The 24,045-nt window shown below is 43.7% G+C and overlaps 1 protein-coding gene across 2 annotated transcripts in view; it reads left to right on the forward strand.

The window, feature by feature from the left end:
- Positions 1-236: 236 nt before the first annotated feature.
- RRAS2 (RAS related 2) overlaps positions 237-24,045 on the forward strand; it is an 84,293-nt gene continuing 60,484 nt past the window's right edge. Inside the window, exon 1 of one of the 2 annotated variants that reach the window (XM_043549795.1) lies at positions 237-575. In XM_043549795.1, the coding sequence (XP_043405730.1) occupies positions 471-575 (105 nt within the window). In that variant the 5' untranslated portion in view covers positions 237-470. The remainder of the gene's footprint in view (positions 576-24,045) is intronic. The other variant, XM_037899754.2, reaches the window with a different exon arrangement.

Raw genomic sequence — 24,045 nt, forward strand, 5'->3', positions numbered from 1 at the left:
CCCTAGGCAGGCAGCTCGCAGTGGTGACGCCTGTTGCTTTCTGGGACTGGTAGAGGACGGGGTTGCTATCGCAGCCCCCACCCCTGGGCGGACATTGCACCTGGAGCTGGCGCGGCGCCAAGCCCGCCCCGTGCCACCCCCACGCCTCGGCACTGCCTTGCCCCCCCCGCGTGAATATTCGTTACAATTAGCATAAGGAGGCGGGCGGCCCCGCCCCCCGACGGCCATTTGTGTAGCCGCGCGAGGGCCGCTCCTACCCTCACTTGGCCCGTGGCCGCCGCGCTGAGCAGGCGGCTGGGTTGGGGCCCGCAGCGCGGATCTGCTCCCGGCTCCGCGGAGCTCCGGGCGCCGCCACCACCCCACCCCACCCCGCGGAGCAGGAGGAGCAGGAGCGGGGCCTGCGGCTGCCAGCCAGCCCGGCCGGAGGCAGCGGCGCAGGGAGGGACCCGGCGGCGCGGCGCGGCTCCCCGATGGCCGCGGGCTGCAGGGACGGGCCGGGGCAGGAGAAGTATCGGCTGGTGGTGGTGGGCGGCGGCGGCGTGGGCAAGTCGGCGCTCACCATCCAGTTCATCCAGGTGAGGCGCGCCGCGCGGAGCCTGCGGTTCCGGCTCCGGGCTGGGGCAGCCCCAGCGCCCGCCCGGCCGTCCCCGGGGGCCGGGGGATGGAGGAGAGGCCGCGCTCTGCCTTGTCCCCCGGGGCGCCGGGGCCTGGACACTGTCCTGCCTGCGGTGCCGGGGGCGGGCCCGGCCTTGCCTTGCTCCCCGGGCACTGGCGGGGGTGGGGGGTGGGGGTCTGGCCTTGCCCTGCTCTGCTCTGCTCCCCGGGCACTGGCGGGGGTGGGGAGGGGGGGGGTCTGGCCTTGCCCTGCTCCCCGGGCACTGGCGGGGGGGGGGGTCTGGCCTTGCCCTGCTCCCCGGGCACTGGCGGGGGGGGGGTCTGGCCTTGCCCTGCTCCCCGGGCACTGGCGGGGGGGGGGTCTGGCCTTGCCCTGCTCCCCGGGCACTGGCGGGGGGGGGGTCTGGCCTTGCCCTGCTCCCCGGGCACTGGCGGGGACGCGTTACTTGGTTTTGGGAGCGGTCCTGTTCCCTGCTCCCTGGACTCTGGTGGGAGGGGTGGCTTTGCCTCAGGGCGGGACCTACCCTATTTCGAGGGCGCTGGTGCAGGGTGGTGGCTTTGATCGGGATGGGGGCGCCTGCCATGTTCCCATGCTCTGAGATGGGAGGGGCTGGCAGAGCTCAAGGGTGGGGGTGCTGATGTGTAGAACTGGCTGAGGCTGCGAGAACTAGTGCATTGGGGTTTGCAGAAGAACCAGGTTATAGACCAATGACTTTCAGTGTGACCTTGAGCAAGTGCCTTGGCCTCTTGTTGCCTCAGTTGTCCTCATCTGTGCAACAGTGTGAAAGTTGCTTTTCCAAGATACTTTGTAGATGCGTTGTCAACTTTAGATCTAGGTGGTATGCAAACACCAGGGAAGCTTCTGGAGTGAGTGTGTTGCCCTATGCCACACCACCTAGCTGGATGTTTTCACAGAGCTCTGTTTGAAACTAGCATTTCTTTTCCAAGCCCACTGGTTGGACATGTATCGTATTTTGTTACATTTGATGCCCCTTTTTGGGGGGGGGGCAGAGGTGTTCCCAGTGATGTTTGCATAGTACCTGAGGGTAGGCTCCCTTCCTACCAATTGCAATATTTTTAATGCTTTCCCATTAGAATTTGCTGCTTGTAGCATTGTCTGTTGTTTCACTGGCTATGTAATGGCTTTCCCCAGCTAAAAAGGCTGCAACAGTGAACGAATGCTCTCTATACAACTGGGGAGAAATATCGAAGGGTGTCACTTATATGTCAGAAGCTGTTACCTGCTGGACTGTAGTTACTAAAGATAACTGGTTGTGGAAAATGAAGAGACCTGTTAGAACTTGTTAACAGGAAATTATATACTTGGAAATGAGCAATAAGATGGCTGGATTTATGAGGGCAATGTAGATTTAAGGAGAGAGGGGTGTGTGTGTGTGGTGGCTGGGGGGGCACGCATAGCAAAATGAAGGAGAATGTTGGTATTCTTGCCTCTGTCCAGCTTAATGTTTTTATTAAAATTAATGACTTGTCTAATGATGACATAATAAATTGTTCAGCTGCAGAGTTGCCACATTCAGAATGGGGTGGATTTATGCCTCTCAGTTGTTGCTTCCGTCTATAGATGCCCTAAGCATATCAGGATCAAATTGGAAGGCTTTTTTTTTTTTGTGTAACAGTATAGGTTAAAAAGAGAGCATTCTGCAAGAACTGATGGACTTGCTGGGGAAGTACTGACCTGCTGTACAGCTGTTGAGTGGCTCAAGTCAACCCTGTTTGAGGCTATGTCTTAGCTAGAAATGCTGCAGCTGGGCTGCTATAACCCTTCACTGTCACACGCACTATAGGCATGGGAGAACTCCTCCCATCACTGAAGTCTATCTACCTCTCTGAGAGGCAGTAACTAAGAATTCTTCAGTCAGCCTAGTGCTGTCTACACCAGGGCATAGGTTGTCGGAACTACTCTGCTCAGGCGTGTGTATTTTTCACACCCCTGAGGGATGTAACTGGGTTGAGCTAATTTTTTAGTGTAGACTTGGCCTGAAGCACATCTAAATTGGTTGGTTTTGCTTTGCTGTTGCACCTCAGAGAGATGTGCTGAAACTCCTGATCATTAGAGCCACTATTCTGTTCTTTCTTGCTTCAGGAAAAGCAACAGAACAGGTAATAGGGTTATGTATCTCAATCCTATTAGAAATGTCCCCTTTTCTGTTTTGCCTTTTTCTTGACCCATATCTCATTTCATTTTTCTCATTTCTCTTCTCTGTTTCATTGCTTTTGACATTTGTAGTACTGATTTGAAGGCATTTAAAAAAACAACTCTAGCTGTTCACATCATATCTGAGTCCTTTTAATTTTATTCTTTGTGCTGGTGTGGATGACAGCAGAACAACATCTTGTGGGAGGGGAAGGAGTATGAGATGGATTTTCAGTACACATTTTTCCTCTTCTAGATAGGAGTATGACGGCAATATAGAAAGTGCTACCTTGGAATCCTAATGTGCACATGTATCACCTTTGCACATGCTCATTTAGCCATACTAAATAACGTTCTGATGGGGTAGTAGAATCTGCAGCGTGAGCAAAATGGAGTTTTCTGTACAACTATTTTCCAAAGCTGGGAAGATGCATTGGGTATATGATTGCGTAGAAAAGGTAGTGTTCTGCAAGGTGTTATAATTGGTCTTTTAAAAGCTACTTATAGTCTTAATAACGATTGATATCCTTGTTGGACAGTTGAATTGTACATTGAGGGCTATTTGGATGAAGCATTTTAAGCCGAATGGAGAAACTGGGAAGTAGAAACTGAAATGCAGTCATTAAATGAGCCATAAGTATCTATTATAGGATGTAGCTGCCTTTATTTTATGGGCATTCCGTTTTTGGCTAGCTGCCAAATTTAATTTTTGGCGATTAATTTGGAGAGCTGCAAATTTTTGTGTGCAAGTGTTGCAGGAGAGTAATCCACTCAGAGGGGGTAAGATTAGAATAATTGTAAACCGTTTGCTAAATCCTTCTTTGCTTGTAGATGCAGATAATTAGTTTATCCCTGGATGAGTGAAGCTAACGTTTACAGATTACCAGTCAGATTCAAATTTGGTGCTGTTGCCTTAGATAGTATTGCCTGTGCAGCTTTGCCTGCGCGCGCACGCACACACACACTACATGAAGCGGGCAGTGTGTGTCAGCCATGGGTACAGCGGCACTAGTGCTAAACAAGGCTTAACTGCAAGTGTGGCTCTCAGGATATCGGTGTGTGACCCAATGGCCTGGTTTTTGTTCATGCTTTCTTGGACTTGATCCCTGTGCAGTGCCTTTAGTACTACAGGATATTGCAGGTGCTGCTTGTGACCTGTAGAGGATGGGAGGGGACTGTCATCTTTATAAGGTTCCTTATAGGAGAGTTTCTCTTAAGGTGTATCTACACTTGGAGCTGGGGGTGTGATTCCAAGCTCCAGGAGACATACTTCCACTAGGTTTCATTAAGCTAGTAGGCTTAAAAAGGTAGCCTCCGTGGGATGAGTTCGCTACCCCAAGTATGTGCCTGGGGTCTCTGATGGCCGGCAAGTACCTTGGGGCGGCTAGCCCAGTGTTTCTCAAATGCAGCCACCAGGGGCTTTTCTTGTGGCTCTTGTCTCCTGGGTGATGAATGGGGGAGGGGGCAGTGGGATGCGAAGCAGCGGCCCTTTTTCCCCAGGGCAGCCAGCAGGGGTTGGGCCTTTTACCCTCTGGGGAGACACATATTGGAGGAGCAGGCAGCCAGTGAGTTGTGGAGTCAGGCTTCCACCCTGGGATGGTGAGTGGCAAGCTCCAGCTGCGTGGCTTCACGCTCTATCTCTGTCCCCTGGGTTTTGGGCTCTGTCCTGCAGCCATGCAGAGGTGGGCTCCAGCCCTGGGTTCCCTCCCCACATTGCCCCAGGCCCTGCTGCCTCCCTACCACATCCCCATCTAGGGCTTAATTTGTCCCCCAGCTTGCTGGGGCAGAGTAAGTCTCTTGTGGAAAGTGATATTTGTATGTTAATACAGATTTTCACAGCAGACTTAGTAGCTAGCTGGGAGGCTGTGGAAAGTGATATTAACATATAAGCAAGCATTGCTTTTCACAGCTTACTAGCCAGCAACTTGTTTAAAAAAAAAAAAAAAAGAGAAGCAATAACAAAAGAAAAACCTTATTTGTGTTTCTCTTCTGTTTAGGTCCAGTAAAGAATAGAGACAACTACATTATTTTTATTATTCAGTCTGCAAAAAAAAAAAAAAAAAAAATCCCATCATAAATAAATTAGAATGATTTGGACATGAAGCAGAGAGTCCTGTGGCACCTTATAGACTAACAGACATATTGGAGCATAAGCTCCCATGGGTGAATACCCACTTCGTTGGATGCTTGGACATGTATATGTAGATATTTGTTTTTTCCTAAAATTAATTTTAGGCAAAATTGTCAGTGGCCACCAGTAAGAATTGGAGGCCACCAAAAAAATTGTTGAGAACCCCTAGCCCTTCCCCCTGCTTGCACTGCAGCAGCTACCTTCTACTTTTAGTATGCCAGCTGGATGAGAGCCAGCAAGAGTATATTTCCTTCAGCTGGAAATTACACCTACTGCTCCAAGTGTAGACATACCCTTAGAATTTAAAGCATTTTTAAAGTTGGTTCTTCAGTACTTGCTGTATGGTTCTAGAGACAGCAAAAGATGCTGTTTAATAGGTCCCTCCTGTCACATGACTAGAGATTAGAGGCTAGGAAGGCCTTACGTCTACAAGTGTTACAAAGGCAGTTGTCTTGTAGCATAAGGATTCATTCTTTTGCTGCTTTTCTGTAACAAACCAAGTATTTTTTTTTTAATGGTTGCTAAATAAATCTCTCCTTTAAGAACTGTATAAAAACTACAGTCATACTGTTTTTTTGGGTTTTTTTAAAAACAAGTTGCACAGTTCATTTCAGAACTTCATAGGATTGAGTAAACTCAGTTGAGCATTGCATTACCGAATACCAAATAAAAAGGTTCTGTCCCCACTACACGTGTTAACTGGGCTATAACCAGCATTATGTTGCTGGATCTAAACATGGCTTTTGCTTGCACTGCATGGGATTAAACTCTTAGTAACATGGGCAGTATTTCACCCCGTCAGAGGGCTGATTTGGCACTGTTTCTGTAACCAGTTTTGCAGGCTGTTTTTGCAGTCCAGACAGGACCGCCTAACTATGTTTGTATAACTGGTCAAGTTGGTGGAGTTTCCTGCCAGCAATATGTGGTAGAATGTCCAAAGTGTGTTGCCTCACATGATTTTCTTTGTGTATTGTCGGGACACTGTCCCTGCTGAGGCACTGCGGGCCAGCTGCCCAGACTTTCCCAGAATGCACTAATATATACTTAGGTAGGTACAAATGGACAAACACTGTTGTGATGACAGGCTACCATGTGGAGACAAACTGCTGTAAACAAGATGGGTTTTTTATCGGTTACAAAATCGTGGTTGAAAGTTGTAATATGGACAAAGCATTAATGTTATCACTTAACTGTGCCATAGCCTGTAAACCGACTGAAGACTTATTTTCCAGTAAAAAGGCTTTTGGAAGCTGTTGTATTCTAAAATGCATGCAAAGTACACCTTTTACTTGAGTACTAAATCAGTGTCCCTCCTTCAAGACCAAATAAACTAATCCCAGTCTTTTTTCTCTTGGAGTAAGAATTATGGGGTGCGAGGTCAGTGATGGAGGAAGGAAGCTGAGCTATTGCTTTATCTCTAGCAAGAAAGAGCACAATCAGTTTCTATTGTGAAGCTAGTGTTCAAAATATGATATTCTGTTGGACAAGATGTGGTCCCACCTACTAATTAACAGTGCAGTGATCTGCAGTATAAATGTAATTAATTGGCCCCAAATGTCAGAAGGCCTAGTTCACTTCAGCATTCCAAAGCTGCTTTGACTTCTGACAATAGATCCCAGACACTGATTTTCGTTTGGCCCACCTGTTCTTACTAGTTTTTTGTATTGTGGTAGTGCCGAAATGTCCCCATCAGGGTTTGGGGCTGCGTTATCCTAGGCACTGTACGCACAGAACAAAAAGACTGTCCTTGCCAAAAAGACTCTTCCTGCCCCAAAGACCTTACAATCTCATCTCTACCAAAGATCTGTGATAGGTCACTCTCCCCTAAAAGAAATGACAGCTGTTCAGTTAGTTGGAGTGCAGTCATAAGGATCTCATGTCTATATCAAGTTTAAAAACTAATTATATTTTCATGGTAGCAAAAAAATTAAGGAAAGCATCAAATTATAGTCTAAGCAAGAACAGGTTTCAGAGTAGCAGCCGTGTGCATGCATCCGATGAAGTGAGCTGTAGCTCATGAAAGCTTATGCTCAAATTTGTTAGTCTGTAAGATGCCACAAGTTCTCCTTTTCTTTAAGCTAGAACAGTTTCCCTTTATTTTAACTTCTAAAATAGTTGATTGTCATAAAATTACACAGAATCTGTTTACAGTCTGATTGAATAGGCCAGTGTTATAGGTCTAATAGGAATCTTTTGAGCAGTCGGATGACCAGTGCGCCATTCCTAGAAATTCTTGGGGTGAAATCCTGGTTCCATGGAATTCCATGGGAGCTTTGCTGTTGATGACAAAAATGGTGCCAGGATTTTATTTATTACTATTGTTGTAGTGCGTAGAAGCCCTAATCAGTTTCATCCTGGAAGTAATAGCCGCTTCATCTATTTCTAGGATTCAGTTGTTTTTTTTAACACTGCTCAGCAACATAACAGTTTAGGGCAGGAAGTGAGGAAGAGTAGTGTATCCAAATGAAATTATAGAAAGAATGTAGTCAAGTTGGAATTTGTCCAAAACATCATAACTTTAATGTGAATACTTGCAGATCCTGAAATATAGTAGTAAACCATGCTATTAAATGAAATGAAGAGCTTAATTTTTGTTTTATGCTAGTAACTTAGTTTATGTTAAAGCCCTATTACTCCCAATCTCATACTTTTCATAAAATTATAAATTTCCTCAGGCAAATGCCTTTAAATGTTTTCTTTAATTCTCTAGCTCAGGGGTTCTCAACCTTTTCCTTTCTGAGTCTATAAAACTCCAGCCCAAGCAGGGTGGGCTTGGGGCTCTGGTCTTCAGCTGCCAGGTGGGGTGGGGGCCCTCAGACATAGGCGTAGACTGACTTCTAATTTCAGGGGACAGGGCCTGGTGGGGCTTGGGCCAGCTCCGCATGGCGGGGCCCGGGGAGGGAGCACCACCTCCACCCCCCAACTCACCTCAGTAGGCCACCTAGTCTCTCTGGGTTGTGGGGGAGGGGAGCAACCAAAAATTATAACTCAAAGGGGGGTAGGGGCAGCTCAGTTCAAAAAGTTTAAAAACCAAAGGGGGGTGGGGAGAGGCATAGCTAGAGGTTGTGTATCATGAGGGGTGTAGCTTAGGGTGCAGGGAGAAGGGTAGCAAGGGGCTGTGTGCTGGGAGAGCCCCCTCTCAGTTTGCTGCTTCCTGAGGGCTCTGCTGGCTCCAGTCCTGGAGCGGGGTCCACTCGCCCAGGCAGTTCTTACTGGCTGCATGAGCAGTCAAAGGGGATGGGGAGCTGAAGAGCAGCTGCAGCCCTGGGTGGCACCAGCAGCAGCAGGAGGAGACGACAGGAGAGCGCTGTGGCTGCCCACTCCATGGCACCAGCCAGAGCAGCAGCTGCCTCACTGGCCAGCTTTGTCCTCCTGTCTCTGATCTGATCAGAGGGCGGGCCCTTAGTGGGGAGAGGAGGGGGTGTGGGGTGCATGGAACTGCCCCAGGGACTGCCCTGCTCTGTGTAAATCTCTGCAGTTTGGGAGGGCAATGCTCCCCAGAGACACCCTCGAACTCTGTCCTTGGGCTAGGGGCTTCTGCCCCGCGGGGTGCTGGGACTCATGGAACCTCTGAAAAATGGACCTCCAGGGCCCTGCGGACAGCGGTTGAGAAGCACTTCCCTAGCTTTTAAGTAATGGTGGTGCACTAAAGTGAAGTTGGAGTACTTGTGGCACCTTAGAGACTAACCAATTTATTTGAGCATAAGCTTTCGTGAGCTACAGCTCACTTCATCGGATGCATCCGGTGAAGTGAGCTGTAGCTCGCGAAAGCTTATGCTCAGATAAATTGGTTAGTCTCTAAGGTGCCACAAGTACTCCTTTTCTTTTTGCAAATACAGACTAACATAGCTGCTACTCTGAAACCTGTAAAGTGAAGTTGTATGATTGTTCTGACTTTTTTCTCTCAGAAATACAGTAAATGGCTGATCACATTCAGATCCAAAAGTCAGCAGGCAGATTACATTTAAAATAAAGAGGGCAGTTTAACAGGTTGCGGTTTAGTGGACTAAAAATAGCTGGAAATTAGTGACTTTATTTTGTGGGGATAGGGGGGGTGCTGTTCAGCACACACAGCTGTTGCCACAATAGCTTTTCTTCAGCTGTCATGCACTGGCCTGTCACAAAATACCCCACATTCCCTTCTTACTCAACCCTCTGTAACATTCCATGTTTCCTTGCTCAAAGAAATGGATCCTAGTGAATACTTAACTATTCTTTCTACTTTTTTTATTTTACAATCTTGTAGTTTTTAATGCCTAAATTGAGCAATCTGTATTATAAACAATGTACTGATGTTGTGTCGGTGCCACTAAGGCTTTACTAGGAACACTTCAAGCTACTCTACAAAACAATGGAGGTATTTAATCTTAAATATTACAAGTTTAGACAACACGTCTACAATACTAGCAATTGTAACAGAATCCTGAAAGTCATCCACACAATTGTTTCTCTCACAGAATTTCTTCTGTCACAAAAGTAACATAATCTGGCATGTTGAGTATACTGCAGTGATTTACAAGAATTTACTCATTTGTAAATGTCACTTAAACCTTGATATGGCATTGATTGGATGTAACTCAGTACAGGTCAGCTGAGGTTTTTAGTTCAACACTATTCAGTTTTAAAACATGTTAATGCAACAATATGCTAAAGGAGGCTGAATGTGTAAGAATACTTCAGAATGAATTTAATTTAGTAAAATCAGTGAGGACAAATGAATGTAAAAATGACTTTGCATCCTGTGTAATTTCATTGTCGTCTTTACCAATTTGGCTCAGTTTACAAGTGAGAGATTATTGTAACCACCAGAGCTACAAATCAAGCTGTGTTCTTTCCGTTGCTTACATAATCACCAGTAATAGAGATTCTGAAATTGGAACTGAGTTGGCCATTTTGATGCATTATGTCAGTAGAATGAATTGGATGTAGTCATCCACAGCTTTATTGGCTCTGCAGTACTAAAAGTAGTAAACATTTGTCAGTGAAGGAAGAATATGACTTGCATACATGTGGTGAACAGGTGTTAAGGGGTCACTTTTATGCTGCCATTTTTCTGAGAATAAGTGTACTTGAATTTTAATTCTCATTGATTGGAACCAAACTAAGACTTTTTAAAGTAAGTTATCCAGGAGCTGATTGGATCTCAGAGTTGACTGTTGTACCAAAAAAGATAACAAAAACAAAAACTGAATCTGTGGTGAGGTCCTATGCTGAAGCTGAGAAGGGGGGAGGCAGTTGTTAGTTTTCAATCTGAAAATTCTAGTCGACTTTAGAGTACTTACTAAATGTTTTGACAGTCCCCGATGGCTAATGCTTTGTGCAACTTCAGCATGGTATATTCAGTAGTTTTGTAGAGGCTTTTATACAATTTCTGGCCTCTTAGTAAGCTTCGCTACCCACCCAGGAACACATCCTTCAAATAAGTCATCAAAATCCAGATGGATGAGATGCCATAGATTCTTAGGCTATGACTGTGTGTGCAGCATGCCAGCTCTGGTATATTCCTTACTTTGATACACAGAATGAAAAATGTTGTTCTGTATAATAGCACAGTCCAAAGGGCTTTCACATCTAATAGCAAAGGGGAGACAAGAAGAAAGGACAAAGATTATTAGGGCCCTGCCAAATTCATGGCCATGAAAAACATGTCACAGACCATGAAATCTGGTCTTTTGTGTTCTTTCACCCTATACTATACAGATTTCACAGGGGAGACCAGCATTTCTCAAATTGAGGGGCATGACCCAAAAGGGAGTTTCAGGGGGAGGGGATCACAAGGTTATTTTAGGGGGGAGGTCACAGTATTGCCACCCGTCTGCGCTGCCTTCAGATCTGGGCAGCTCTAGAGCAGTGGCAGTTAACCAGGCACCCAGCTCTGATGGTGGCACCCTGCAAGCCGCAGCACAGAAGTAAGGGTGGCAATACCATACCATGCCATCCTCACTTCTGCGTCCTCAGACTTCTGAACTGCTGACATACATAAACACAAGCAGCGTCTGCAGCTCACTCTCAATATTCTCAACAAAAAACTTTAGAAACCTTTCAGAAGCATTCCTAGACAAAACAACCACATGTTCTTACTATATAAATCTTGAGGGCGTATTATAGTCTATCAAATTCACGGTCCATTTTGATCAATTTCAGGGTGCTAAGATTTAAATTGTAAATGTCACGGTGTTGTAATTTTAGGGATCCTGATCCAAAAAGGAATTGAGGGGGGGCTGCAAGGTTACTGTAAGGGGGGTGGGGGGGCTTGCAGTACCGCTACCTTTATTTCTGCACTGCTGCTGGTGGCGGCGCTGCCTTCAGAATTGGGCTCCTGGCCAGCAGCCGCAGCTCTCCAGCTGCCCAGCTCTGAAGGCAGCGCCACTGCTGGCAGCTCAGAAGTAAAGGTAGCAGTACTACAACCTCCCTCCCTCCCCCCCCTTACAGTAAGCTTGCAGCCCCCCCCAACTCCTTTTTGGATCAGGATCCCTAAAATTACAACACCGTGAAATTTACAATTTAAATCTTAGCACCCTGAAATTGATCAAAATGGACTGTGAATTTGATAGACTATAATACGCCCTCAAGATTTATATAGTAAGAACATGTGGTTGCTTTGTCTAGGAATGCTTCTGAAAGGTTCCTAAAGTTTTTTGTTGAGAATATTGAGAGTGAGCTGTAGAGGCTGCTTGTGTTTATGTATGTCAGCAGCTCAGAAGTCTGAGGATGTGAAACTAATTGACCTTGAAAGCTGAAGTCATACCTGTTCTGCATGTGGGCTACTTTTTATTTCTATTAAATGTAGCAATGTGCCCTGGTGTCCTTCAACAAAATCTCTTTGCCCCAACCACCCTTGTGTACTCTCAGTAATCTGCCCATATTCTTCCTGCCACCTCTGTGGTTGCAGTTTAGTGTTGGTGCAGGAATAGTTGTAAAATGCTGTGAGATGGCAAATCTCATAAATGTGGGAGCATTTCTTTGTCCTTTCTATCGTTTAAGAACTCTTAGTAGAGAGCAAATATAGAGATATTTACTTAAGCTGGACTGGTTCTCTTGACTTTCTCTGCTCTCTACACTTGAAGGACATGTCATGCTTGTGTATTTAGACTAGTCACGTAATCACATGCAGAAATAAAATGTCTTTATGCACTTCAGAAAGGGTCTTTGCAAACTTGGACAGCTAAGTATGGTCTATGTGTTACTGTTTTTAATACCTTACTGAAAGCTTCTTCTAAAAAACATTCTACTTCAGTGTTTCCTTTACTAGTTCACTTTTTAAGTGACTAATATAATTCATGTTTAATGCTTCAGGCTACACAGACTGCCTGGAAGAACTACATTCAGACTCTAAACATGTTTAAACATTTTGTATAAAGTAAATATTGGAAATCTTCAGAGGAGGAGCCAAGGGGTGGTGTAGCAGCACGTTGTGCTATCTATCCCTCACAAAGTAGCTGTGATGAGTATTTAGCCTATGGCGTGCTCAGCCTGGGGTCATAGCCTCCTCTTGCTTCAGTGGAAGAGCCACAATGAAAATGCCCTTGTACCACTCTCAAGGCAGCTCAGTGAGGCATGGGAGCAGAGTGGAGATGAGTAAGAGGTGAGGTGAAGAAGAAATGGATTTTAATGCCCTTCATCTTCCTTCCCTAGCCATGTGCAAGGAGAACAAACTGTAGACCTCAGCATTGATGAAAAGGATTAATATATCACAAAAAGTCACCACATATACTAGTTTTGTATTACTGTAGTGCCCAGGAACTGTAGTTTTGGACCAGGACCCCACTGTTCTATATGTACTGTACAGACAGAAATAGATTGTAAGCTCTTTAGAGCAGGAATCATAAGTATAAGATGAGACAACAGTTTCGCACAGACTGGAGTACAAGAAAAGAATGAGACAAAGTTGATTAGCATGATAGGCCACTGGTGTGCCAAGACCGTTGCCTTGCCATAGTTGTGGAAAGAAAAAAAAATTTTTTTTGTAGGCATCACAGCAAAGGAGAGCTCCTTCAGAGAGGTTTTAAAGAAGGATAATGCTGTAGCTTTGCAGGTGTTTATAGAGAGCTCCTTCCAAGCATGAAGGGCATCCTGGGAGAAAGCATGGGAGGTGCTTGTTTGAGAACTTAAGAGGTAAATGATGGAGGCTGGTATTATGGGCCAATCAGAGGCAAAAGTTGACATCTCAATAATGGATGAGTGATGATGGGTGGGGATAGGCTATGAAAGGTCTTGAAAGTGAAGACAAATAGTTTTTCCTGTGATAGAGAAGAGGGAGACAGTTGAGGGTTGCAGAGTAACAGCCGAAGAAGTGAGCTGTAGCTCACGAAAGCATATGCTCAAATAAATTGGTTAGTCTCTAAGGTGCCACAAGTACTCCTTTTCTAGTTGAGGGTTGGAAAGTGTGCAGTGATATGCTCAAAGCCATGCACTGGGACAGTGATCTTCGTAGCAGCCTTCTGAATGGATATGAGTAGGGCAAGTTTGAATTTAAGATCCAAAAATAATGTTGCAGTAATTGAGATATGAGTCTGGACAAGATTTTCAGCTTTATAGATGGATAGGAAAAGCTGTGTATTAGAAATGTCACATAGAAAGACTTTACAATCTCTTTATAAAAGTCTGTCATGTAATAAGTACTAAAGGCTAACTGGATGCCGGAGGCAGACCAGTGGCATCCTCCTCTTTTGACATAGCAACTGGGAAGGACTCTACTATAAGCTGAATGTATGAACACTGTAGTTTTGTGAAAAGCCTTATGCAGGAGACAGCTGTGAGACCGTTTCAGTTATTGAGAATCAAAGCTCAGGTATTAATGACTCTATTTAATATGGTCACATGATCTCTGGGGGTTCACATTTGTTACTGAAAGCACTATAATCACAGCTGGTAAAATGATACTTCATTCAGGAGCTTCCTTTAGATGTGTAAGGAAATCCTTGCATTATTGCATGGTGTATTATGAAAAACTTCTGTTATCTTGCAATTGCAATACAGTAACTCAAAATACTGAGATCTAAGGTTAACTTCAGGTTTTTCTAGTAAACTTGTCTCTCTCTTTGGTATGAACTGAGCATTACATATTTTGTAGATAATCAAAATTAAACCTGGCGACTGTATTTGCTTAATTTCATCCGTCAGAATAAAAGGTGAAAAAGTAGACCCGTGGTAACTATAGGAAATCCTACATATGCAGATCAAGGCAGTAGTGGTTATTAAATATTTTCTGGTAAAATTGTTTTCACAACATAAGGAAAATAAATGGATTGCAACAAGCTCTGTGGTTGGAAGTGGTTATTCCTGTTACACTTTTTTTTTTTTTTTAGGAGAGCCCCTTCACTTGTTTTGTGACCATGAAATGCCTTTCATGGTAGGCTTGTGTATGTGCTACCACCTAAAGTGCTGCAGATGATAGAATCTTTGTTGGGATTAGTCAATTAAGATGTAGAAGGGCTTTCATTCAGTAGTTCACACCTGCAATTGTTTGGGCCCCATAAGGAGACAGCAAGAACTGATCTATACTTTTTTTGGTATAAAGTGACATATGACTTAAAGTGAGCTGGTGAATGCAGGATAATACTAGCAGCACGGTTGTTTACTGGAACACTGGCAATAGGAATGCATTTGCTCTTAAACTCTTTAGTACAGAGGTCTAGACCAGTGGTTCTCAGCCGGGGGTCCGTGGCCCCCTAGGGACCACGAGCCCTTTCAGGGGGTCCATGGGCCCCAGCACTGAAACCCATTGGCCACCTCATCTTGCCCCCGTGGGGCTGAAACCTTGAGCCCATGGGCAGTGTTGAAGAGGCGCAAGCGTGTTGCCCTCCCAAACTGAAATGCTTTACTGAGCGTGGGGCATTCCTGAGGACAGCTTCATCTCCCACCTCCTCCTTTCCTTCAGCCCCCCTTAGGTGCTGCCCTCTGGCCAGGTCCTAGGTGGGAAGTGGAAGCCAGGTAGTATGGGGCAGCTGCTCCTTTGGCTGGTAGTGCCATGGAGTGGGCAGCCATGGCATTCCCTGTCTATTGCTGGTGCCTGAGGTTGCAGCTGCTCCTCAACTCCCAGCCTCCTTTTACTGCTTTACTGTAGAGTCCCTGGGGAGCAGGCACCAGCATACAGCCCCAGACAGGTGGGTGACTTGCTGAGGTGAGTCGGGGGGTAGAGGTGCCCCCCCGACCCTGCTGTGCAGAGTTGGCCTGAGCCATGCTGGCCCTTGCCTCCCCCCCTCCCCAAAATAGAAGTCCAAACTACACCTATACCCAAGGATCCCACCCCTGTCCCAGAGCCACAAGTCTCCTCCCTTCTCCCCCCCCGCCCCCAAACCCCCAAACCACGCTGGGCCCTGGATTTTTTTTTTTCTAGCATGTTGAGGGGGACCTCAGAAAGAAAAAGGCTGACAAACCCTGGTCTAGATTAGTTTCTTACATAGAGTAGCCTTCTGAATGGCCAAGTCTTCCCTTGATTCCACCATGGATGGAAATCCTTACTGGTTTCTCATATTGATCACGCACTTTCCAGCTATTATTAGAAATGACTAGTGGTGACCCCTATTTAATGTGTGCCTCCCTCAAAGCATGTTGTTATAGGTCAGTTTAGCCAATGGATTAACACTGGGTATTTTGTCCCAGTGATGCAGCCATCCTATGGAAACCTTAATCTGTAAATAGGATCCTTGAAAGGTCAATTCTATGCTATTTGTCAGGTACACACAGTGTCCAAATAACTGAAGTGTTGAACGGTCTCAGTTTTGTTTCCTTAGACACTAACTAATTAGGCCTATGTGTGAGCAAAAGATCTATTCCAGTATTGGTTGTTACCACACATTCCTCTACTATTGTTTAGTAGGATTATCACTTGAGCACAATGTCCAGGCTTATGCAGTTATTTGTCAGTGATGATAGCAGCTGTTGGGTTAGTCAGAAAACACTAGGTTTTTGCAAAGTAGCTACTATAATTGTAGTTATTACATATTTAATTTTTGTATTTATAGAATAGATACCTAATCGCTTTTTTAAATCTGAAGAAATAAGCTAAAATGCATAGTACAAAATAAAAAATAACTGCACATCACACCTTTTTAGTGTTCCCTGAAATTTAGCAATCTGAGCTGTGGATTGCTCAGCTTCACACATGGAAAGCAATATGTGGATTGTCCAGGGAGAAAACAAAGCCAGACACCTGAAGAATCAGGTGAGAGACACTCTTCTAGTCTTGGAACATTGGGGTCTGTCAATCAAGGCAACATATATCCAAGGCAAAAACAACAAACAGCGTGTTTAGTGGAGGCAAGGGAGTGAGAATTAAATCAAATGGTCTTAAAATTTAAGTTAAGAGAGTTATGATATCTCTCTTCCTCCTCCCCCTCCTTTCAGGGTAGACGTCTCCTCTGTTTGCATGTTGGATCAGGTCCTGAAGAGGTGGAACTTATTTTATTGGTTACCCAGGTAGGGAGAGTGGATGCACTATTTTAGGTTTTTTGGCTTACTTTTTCTCTTACTAGATTAGCCTACAAAATAAATTGGGGCCAAGTAACTATTTATTATCCCATAGGGGTCCAGATGCCTGTGGTTCCATAGGGTTCTTCAAATGATTGTTCATCACCTTGGACCCTCTCTGTCTCTCAAGATCTATTTTTCCCCTCTTGTGAATTTTTTTTTAAAATCTCAAACTTAATATTGCGCTGACAATACTTAATACAGGCTAACAGTGGCACATATTCTAAGGCCTGTTTTCTTAGAGTTCTCATCTTTTATATACTAACCATCCACATAATTATTTCAGGTTGTGTGACATACACTATTAAACTGCCAAAGGCTTTGGTCACAGTGAAGTTATGGATGTGTCAGCCTGTGTCTGTGTCAATGGTGAGCTTTAAATAAAGCTGTTCTGTGGCCGCATCAGTGCAGTTGACCATTGCATTCTTCTGCAATTAAACATAACTAGAAAGGATTTCAAAATTTCACATGCTTAAAAAGCTATCAAGTTTGTCTTACTGTTCGATGTATTTCACAGCTGACCTCTCTAGATCAGTGCAATACCACATCTCTTCCCAATATTCTTGATAACCCTTTTAACTATATTGCATGTTTGAAGGAGAGTAGTATCTCATCTGGAGAGCCCACTGTAGCAGAAGATGACATCAATATGGAGCGGTTTAAAAGCAGCCTCACCATTATCTGACCTATTTGAGGCCCATGGCAGCTCTAGTACAAGTGCTGATGAGTTTTCTAAACAGTCTAATTTTGATGCTCCGGGAATTTACTACAAAACTCCCCTTCAGTTTTCATTAGCATTAAATACATAAATGCCTCCCTTTCTATTCTCTTCTACCTGCCATCTTTTGTTGTGACAAGATAATCTAAGCTTTGCCTCTTGGGTATGAATAACAGGACTGTCTGAGACAGAACTTGTATGATCTTAATCAGGGCCTGTAAAACTTACTCAACTTCTTCTAGCCTCTGGACTAAGTCTAGGAGTCATACTACAAAAATACTTGTAATTTTAAATAAGTAATACACAGCTGTTTTATCTACTGTGTGCTGTATCTAAGTTGGTTGATACATTTTCCCCCCCAAAACGTGCCTTGCCATGTTACTTGGCTTTGTTATAATTATTCTCTTACTGGCTTCACTGTTTTCTGCAGTTCATCTTTCCTTTCTTACACTGTTGTAGCGCTCCTCCCTTATATCTTTTTTGTCTCTTGGCTTTCCCCACTGCTCCTCCACACACTCCTCTGAATTACCACATCAATCTCTCTCCTCATACACTGGTCTTAGAAATATAGCTAGAAACTGAACATAACTACCCTAGTATTGATACAGAAAGTGGAGGGAATCCATATGTGAGAAGCTGGAATTCCTCCAAGTGAACGGACCCTGGACCTTGCACAGGGGAAGGGTTTCCATCTTTTGTATTGACTCTGGCAATTAGGTGTCTGATAAATTTTAAACCCACTACTCCAACCTTCTTTGGCTTCAGGAAAGAAAAAAGTATTCTTTTCCATGACACAGACTTCACAGTGCTGTAGGCCTTGTGTAACCAGTTTCATGGTCATGGAACCATTTTTGAGCAAAATATGACAGCTAAGGGTATGCACAATTCTCTGGATCCTCATGTTCCATAGACTCAGGGTAGTGGTAGCTTCAGCTTTTCTGTGACTTTGGGGAGCTCTCACTTTCTATCCTGACAGCTGACATAATACAGAACACAGAAGTGGGCTGCCTTATCTGCCACCTTCCCAACAGGTTGCATTCCATACATTTCCTAACAGCTGCCCCATATTCCCTGCTGCTTTGACTTGTGGTGGGGGAGTGTTTGAAGACTGATACTTTGACGTTGAATAGTTATCGGTTTCCCTTCCTGATAAATAAATGTGATAGCAAATGTTCGTTTGTCTTTGTATGACTGTATAATAAATACCCTTCTTGTGTGCAAGTTATTGGCAGTAGCTGGGGAGGTAAATATGTTAGGGAGGTGAACATGTTGAGCAATCTAAACCTGCAAGAGTAGGGCAAGGTATTAATTTAATCTAAACTTGATCTGAAAAACACCCATAATGAAAGCAATGAATCTCAGTAGTGTTTCCGGACTTCGTAAAAGCTTTCTTTCTTTTTTTTTTAAGATTTAGCTGAAGAGCATTTGTACACCAACAACTAGTCTTATGGTTAATGTTTTCCTAACCAGGAGAGGGGTAAGTAAGGGTTAGTATGGGGTCTGCCTAGTTAAGTCGGGGCCCCACTGTTTGATCTCTAGCTGATAGAGGGTTTGTATGTATTATGATGGATTTTTGATTTTTTTGTTTGAGCCTTAACAGGGTTGTGAGGCTTTTATTAAGATTTCCTTTTCTACTAGATGAAAAATTCCTAACATTTTGTCCCACTTAATTCTAAATTTCTCTACCATGTATAATGTTGAGATGGACAAGCCTCCTATTGTTCAAAAGAAACTATAGTCTTCTACCAACAGAGATCCTGGCTCCCCATACCTGCTGGGAGACTTAAAGACTTCAGAAAAATAGCCCTATAACATGCTACCCTATCTCCCGTGCCATTGGGTGTGTTTGAGTATGGGGAGGAGGCAGCTGCCTATAAATTGGAAGGGGAAATGCAATTGCTTGCCTTCTTGCACCTCTCCAGCCCCTTTGCCACCTGGGTTTCTGTTTGTCTCCTTGTCATCTTTTTGGAGGAGAAGGGGCTGCAGCTGCTCCAAGGACTGAAAGATGGTGGTAGGTTGAGTGAGGCTGCTTGCTTGTCTCATCTGTCTGCTCTGGCAGAGGTGAGAAGCTGTCACACTCAGCAGGAGGGGCAGTGATTTCTAGAGCCAGAAAACTGCCACAAATCTTGTTTTTGCTTTTCTCCCCCCTCCAAATTGTTCGTGTCAGGCGTATCGAATTGTCCAGGTCCAGCACTGGCACACAACAGAAAATTTGGGACTATCCCAAGCAAATGGGGACTGTTCAGAGTGGTAGGACTGTCTCATTAAGCCAGTGTCAGAAAATATGTACCTGCAGTTTTGAAACCTGAGTTACTAAGTCTGTGGCACTGGAGAAAACAATAAATGGGCGCTCGCCATATATGGATGAATATTAGTCTTGTTAGCACTAGCTATGCAGATGTTACAAATGGAAAGAAGGGATGATATTGAAGCTTCGAGGGTCACTCATCACATGAATTTATTTCCTGCAGCCAGAAGAGTTTAAGAAACTGTAGTCCAATATAAACATCTTTGCAGGCTGGACAAATAAGGTATAAAGGACTCATAAAATGAGTTTACTTTTGTTGACTTGAATGTCCTTCTCATGTATGATCTTGTATCTCAAATGAATACCTACCACCTGTTGCCAGCCTGTGTAATGAGTAGACTCAGCTGATGGAAGATACAAATGTATTCATTGTTCTCATTGCAGTTGTGCTTGTGTCAGTGGAGGCACATGTTAAGTACATAAATTGATCTGCTGCAAAGGAGAGAACACAACTGTAGGAAAAACATCTTTGGTCATGGCAGAATAGACAGCTATTATAAGAAAGTATTGGGCTTGTCCACGTAAAAGGGTTAAATCTTTTTCTACACATGTAGGGACTTATTGTTTGTGTTCTGAGCTGTGTGTGTAATAGATGGGGCTGGTACCCCAGCTTTAAGGTTGTCTGACAGCACACCTTAGGTTCAGTTTTCAGTTGCATCTAACTTTGAAAATTTCAGCCCAAACGGTTAAAGCTTAGTAATGTTGGGTGTCTGCTTCAGGCTGCTGCTGCTTTTTTTTTTGTGGGAAGCTTCAGCCAAAACGGTTCAGCCATTTTCCAGAGCAAGGTTAGGGGAAAACGTTGATCTTGCAATTTAAAAAAACAAAAATACCCAGAACCTCTTGGCATCTTTCCCCTTGGGAAAAAAATCTAGTTCCTCTGTGCTTTTGGAGTTATGATCTGGGATGTGCCTTTTGTTGCTCCTGTAAAATTCTGCTCAAATTTGGAAAAGATATGAGCCTTTTGGGGGGAAAAATCTATTGGGAAATGCTCATTAGAGACTTAGTTTGGCAACTAAAATATTCAAAGATTGAATCCTCATTTGAGCATGTTCTATCCCCCAGAGCAGCTGAGCATGCTCAATACTAACTTTTCCTGCAGTTGCGGCTTTTGGTTGCTGGGTTGGGTACTGAGCAGGGAAACTCTTGTGCTCTCAGTTACCATGCTGCTGGTGCTCAGGCAGTGTGGAGAAGGAAACCACCTGAACTGAATATAATGAGAGTAAAAGCTGGACTGGGGAGGGGAGGGAAGCTAGGGTGGGATAAGGAGCCTGGTGAGATTGGACTTTGAGGTGGTGGTGGGGAGGGGAAGAGAGACTGACTGGACATTGGGAATAATGGGGAAATGGACTGAGGCTGGTTGGGGAAGAAGAATGGGACTGAGAGCTAGGGGAAGGGAAGGCTGAGACTGGCTGTGCAACAAGACTGCAAACCTGTGAGGGTTGTGTAGTGAAGGAGGGTAGTGTTTCTAGGAGTCCTGCCTCATTTTTTTTTTTTTTTTTTTTTGGCACAGGTTTTAAAATGCATAGTGAATGAGGCAGAAGGTTGCAGGAAGAGAAGGGATGGTCTCATGATTAAAGCAGTTGAATGCTATCTTGAAGAATTGGATTCTGTCCCTCAGACTGTAGTAGTTACGAATTTCCTAGTTTACAATCTCTAGTAATCACTGTGAATGTTACGAGTCATTTGAGGTTGTTCTTTTATACAGTAGTATTTTATCACAAGATATTTTAGATGTCGACATGGAAATAATAATACATATCTTTCCGGTCATCTTAGTTGTTTTGCATTTATGGTTATCATTTTGTTAATGAGTTATGCATCTAGTTTGAGGTATCTTGGGCATATGAACCACTACCGGTAACTTACTACTTAAACGCTTGTATTCAATTTCATTAAATATCTTTTAATAAAACTAACTTAATATTCTGTTGGTATAGTTTCCCTGTGCTTACACAGCAAAGGTACAAGTTACGCTTTTTTAATAACTGCTGAGTTTACTCCATGTCTAGATTGTTTTGCTCTTAGTATGGATCTTTAAGGCAGTATGTACTGATGACAGCCTGAATACTTTGACTAATAGAATAGCCTGTCTAATGTGTAGAATAGCACTGAGTATTACAGAGAAGGAAATGTGGTGTCCATATAAAGCATAAGCAGTATAATCCTTAAGAACTTTCCTATGATCTAACAGGGTTATTAAATGTTAGCATTACTGTCCAAGCAAAATTTAACTTCTAATTTGGTATTCAGTTTGCTAGGTATATGCAATATGTAACTGCAGAGTTTTTAAAAAAAACAAAAAACAACTTTACCTGACATTTATTAGTTTGAGGATTAAGCCTACCAGTCAGGGTTAAAATACCTAAGGTGCAATTTAAAGGAATAAAACATTTTAATTTTTAAAGCAACTTTATACTATGCTGGTCAAAGAGCAAAAAATATCTGAACATAATTGCATGATTTCACCAGCATTAAACCACACAAACATAACTGAAATAGTATTTGATCAGCTAAAGGGTTAGCTGAGCACCTCAGTGTACGTCAATTTTATTTTACTAATACAGTAAATTATTTAATACAGTTGCTGAATACCTGTCAGCCAGTGATATTTACTACATCATCTCTTGCTTTTGTTGTACCTTGTTTCCTTTCTTGTCTTCACATCACTTTTTCCTGTCTACACATCCATGGCATATCCTTTTTACCCCTAAATTACCTTTGTCATTTTTAAGTTGTGTTCTCTAGCAATGTCCCTTAGATTTTCACTCTGACTTCTCTCTGCCACAAGTGTCTTTAGTTTATTCTGTCACTGAAGTCCGAACACCTCAGGGCTGGTGGACTAAATCTGCTAACCCAGATGTTGGCAGGAGTGCGACACATTGTAAGAAGAATGTCAACCTTCTGCCCTAGCAGCTGGGTCAGGGGAGGATGCTGAGATTAGTACTAAATACTGGCGCTCTGTCTTGCTTTCATGTGCCCTCCTCTGAGTCAGTCTCAAGCTAGCAGGCATTTGATAAACTCCCAAACCAAATCCTGAATGGACTGGTTCTCAATTTTTCCCACCCCAGAAGATGCTCCATGCTACTAAAAGGCTGGTGGGGAGTCTGTGCTACTCGACCCACCACTTGCGGCCCACCGCTTCCCATAGCTCCCATTGGCCAGCAATGGTGAACCGTGGCCACTGGGAGCTGCGGGGGACCATGCCTGCTGATGGTCAACATCAGCAAAATGTTTCACGGCCCGCAATCAGATTATCTTGATGGGTCACATGCGGGCTGCAGGTTGCCCACCACTGAGTTAGAGCCATCTGTCTGAAGAGGTAGGAAACTACTACAGGGTTTCATTTTTGGAGGATGTTTTATTCAACGATAAGGACTAGAAATTCATTTTTCTTTTACATGTAAATTTATATTTTGCACAAATTACTGAAGAATGTTCCTTGTCCTAGAGAATAAAATTTTTCAAGCCCTGTGTAACTGTATTTAACAGGACAAAATCCAGACTTTCAAAAGTGCTCCCCATCTCAGAGCTCCTGTTTTCAATTAGAGCTGCTTGGTGCAAAGCACTTTTGAAAATCTGACCATATAATTTCTGAGCGAATAAACACATTTTATTTGGAGTCCATGGGATAGATTTTCAGAAGTACAAGTGGCAGTTAAGGGCCTAAAACATTGAAAATCTACCCCATAGCATAAATAAGCTTCTGTCCTTAACACTCAGCTGGGTCATCAGTCAGTTCTGGTCATCTTTTTGAGATTTTGCACAATGACACACCACATATGCTGCAGTTCTATAGTGGTAGCACTGGGGTGTGTGGGGGTGTCACGGGGCAGACATTTATACCACTCTCTTTCAGACCCACTCTGGAAGTACTTGACCTGTGCTTGCTGGTAATCAGCATAATACTGAATAGATGGCCATTCTAGGCATGCTGTAGTTGAAAGTGTTGCTAATCTCTAAAAATATGAGAATTTAACTTGCTCTACTGTGGTTTTAAGCACCCAAGTCTGGTTGCTCGTATATTCCACACTCTGTCTTCTGTTCACTGAACGCCTTCACCACAGATCACTACTTCACAGGCATATGTGAACGGAAATAGCAATAGGCAAAAAACCTCAAATGTATATTTAAACAGCTCATTCTACAGAAGGTAAACAAACTGAAGAAAAGTTTTGTACTTTGGACACTTATAAATTTCACACATTTAGGGGGCAAGTTCACATGCTCAATGTGTTTTGCTTCTTGCTCATGCCTTTGAATAGAATGTGTATGGTTTTATCCTCTGCTGGAGGAACTGGTTAAATAATACTTACTATATTTAAACAAAGTATTAGTTTACTTCATAATGGGTTAGTTACACATGTTGGGGGACACTATACATAACATACTCTTGTCTAGAATTTTCCTGTCTTTTAGAAATGGAATTTGGGTAGCTCCTTTCAGTTCTTAATAACTTAACATTAATGGAAACTGAAATGCAAACCTCCCCCCTCCTCCCTCTATCCACATTAAGCTATTCCTTTCTATTTCGTTTCTTTTTAAAATTCTCTTCACCCTACTTCCTCCACACACCTTGTTTTTATGTATCTGTTCCCTCCCTTGTTACTGCATTTCTCCCTTCAATCTTTTTCAGTGTCTTTTCCATG

Source organism: Chelonia mydas, chromosome 6, assembly GCF_015237465.2.
Source record: "Chelonia mydas isolate rCheMyd1 chromosome 6, rCheMyd1.pri.v2, whole genome shotgun sequence".
NCBI classification, from domain to species: Eukaryota; Metazoa; Chordata; order Testudines; family Cheloniidae; genus Chelonia; species Chelonia mydas.